This window comes from Pteropus vampyrus, unplaced genomic scaffold, assembly GCF_000151845.1.
Source record: "Pteropus vampyrus isolate Shadow unplaced genomic scaffold, Pvam_2.0 Scaffold24, whole genome shotgun sequence".
Taxonomy (NCBI): domain Eukaryota; kingdom Metazoa; phylum Chordata; class Mammalia; order Chiroptera; family Pteropodidae; genus Pteropus; species Pteropus vampyrus.
Window position 1 is genome coordinate 6,156,618 of NW_011888805.1, and position 2,517 is coordinate 6,159,134.

A 2,517-nucleotide genomic window follows, 5' to 3' on the forward strand; every position below is an offset into this window, starting at 1 on the left:
AGTGGAATTACTTTTAGACAAAGAAACACTGGTGATCTTACTGGTGATGTAGTGTATTCCAAACACTATAGAACAGCTAGGGAATAATGGAATGTTGCCACCTCTCTCTTAGTAAATAAGATTTCTCTCTTCCCTTCCTCTCTCCCTCTCTCCCTCCTTCCTTCCCTCCTTTCCTACCTTTCTTCCCTCTCCTTTTCCTATCCCTCCATCTCTTTCACAGTTTTGTCTTTTTTCTTAAGGTTAATTTGAGACGTATTGTTTTCCCAGGTACAGAGCCATTGTAAACCCCATGGACATCCAGACTTCGGAGGCGGTGCTGTGGACTTGTGTGAAGGCCGTGGGTATCTGGGTAGTCTCTGTGCTGTTGGCTGTTCCAGAAGCGGTGTTTTCAGAAGTAGCGAGCATTGATAGCTTGGGTAATGGCAGCTTCACAGCCTGCATACCCTACCCTCAGACTGATGAATTACATCCGAAGATTCATTCAGTGCTCATCTTCCTGGTCTATTTCGTCATACCCCTTGCTATTATTAGTGTTTATTATTATCATATTGCAAAGACCTTAATTAAAAGTGCACATAATCTTCCCGGAGAATACAATGAACATACCAAAAAGCAGGTAAGCTTGGTGTATGTAGGGGGCTGGGGGGAGCTGGTCAGTTGCAGTAACTGCTATCTTGTGTTCTATTTCAAGAGATCTCAGCAATAGGAATGATTAGAATGGTGGTGGTGGGGGGGTTGGGGGGGGGCAAGAGAGAGCATGAACTGGCCTGAAATAGAAGCAGCTGCATTGGTGGGGTCTCTAATATGGGGTCATGTTATAGCTCTGTAAAATCTCACTGGTGATGTCCAGCTTCTCTGCCACTTGGGCCTGGGACCATTAGAACGTCTTGGAAGGCTTTTTTTTTTTTTTTTTTTTTAACGTACATTTTAAGCAATGAAACTATTTCTTTGTATTTACAGATGGAAACGCGGAAACGCCTGGCTAAAATTGTGCTGGTCTTCGTGGGCTGCTTCTTCTTCTGTTGGTTTCCAAATCACATCCTCTATATGTACAGGTCTTTCAACTATAAAGAGATTGACCCATCTCTAGGCCACATGCTTGTCACCTTAGTTGCCCGGGTTCTGAGCTTTTGCAATTCCTGTGTCAATCCATTTGCTCTCTATCTACTCAGTGAAAGCTTCAGAAGGCATTTCAATAGCCAGCTCTGTTGTGGGAGGAAGTCCTATCCAGAGAGATCAACCAGCTACTTAGTCAGTTCTTCTGCAGTGCGTATGACATCTCTGAAAAACAATGCTAAGAATGTGGGGACTAATTCTGTTTTACTAAATGGGCACAGCGTGAAGCAGGAAATGGCCCTGTGATTTTGGCCATTCAACTCACTACCTGGAAAGAACTTACTTTTCTACTTATATTGAGTAGAGCAAAACTAAGCAGTTTTCTCTTTCAAACTATTTCTCAGCTAATTCATTAAACAATTTCACTTTTGACTTAGAAAAGGAAAGACAAGCACTTTTCTCTGAATAGGACTTGAAATTACATTAAAAATATATATTGCTCACGTTAAAAGTGTTTTAAAAAGCAATTCTATATGTGTATAAATCAATATCGCTTCAGGATTTAAGCTCTTGCTAGAGTCAACATTAGTGTTTTTATCTTAAATTTGTTTTATCTTCAAGAAGGAAATAATTCCTATATTAACTAAATAATTCAATGAGGGTAATATTTAAAATCCTAATATTTTAAATATAAGTGAATTTTATTCATACCTAGTGCATGTTCGTATAGCTTTTGTTTGAATAAAATAAAAAATTCAAATGGTGGTGCTTAACCTAACCACAAGTCAATAATATTTATGTGATTCTTTGTGTAATTAATCATAATTTATAGAAATAACATCTGTAACATAGGTATGCGATTAAAAGGTATGAAGGCATTTATATTATAAATAGTAAAATAGATATCATCTGAATATGATTTATATTATGAATATAGAATAGATATCATATTTGTCCCAAATTATAAAACTTTGACTCAGAAATTGGCATGGACATTTTTGTATACATCGTTAAATCCTTGGATATTTGGATGATTCTGTATAGCTATGATGAGATTTGTGTACTTCTGGTGAGTTCAACTATCAAATTATTCTTTCTTGCAACAGCCACCTGACGAGGCAAATTAACTGTGTGGTGTCACAGTTTCCTCTGAATAAATGTTTTGGGGATTTTTTCACCAAAATAAAAATATGGTCTTGATTAAGTCTTACAAGCTACTCTTTCTTAAGTATGTTTTAATAAGTCTAACATTTGGATTACTGTGTTTCATACTACTTCTCTTTCCAAATTTGAGTAGAAAGTAAACTGTTAATATACTAAGTTCTTTCTTAAACATTCCTAACATACTATGGAAGATATGAAATAATTGTATGTAGCAATAGGAAGAAGCAAATTGCCTATTATAGTTAATAATAATAACAATAATGAATATTAATCAAATGTTTTCTGTGTTTTAGGCAT

General features: G+C 36.3%; 1 protein-coding gene across 2 annotated transcripts in view; it reads left to right on the plus strand.

Moving 5' to 3' along the window:
- The window catches only part of NMBR (neuromedin B receptor), a 15,539-nt gene extending 14,141 nt beyond the window's left edge, over nt 1-1,398 (plus strand). Inside the window, exons 1-2 of one of the 2 annotated variants that reach the window (XM_023528322.1) lie at nt 290-616; nt 961-1,362. In XM_023528322.1, the coding sequence (XP_023384090.1) occupies nt 290-616; nt 961-1,362 (729 nt within the window). Of the gene's footprint in view, nt 1-289; nt 617-960 lie in introns of those variants that run through there. The other variant, XM_011356140.2, reaches the window with a different exon arrangement.
- The last annotated feature ends 1,119 nt before the right edge of the window (nt 1,399-2,517 follow it).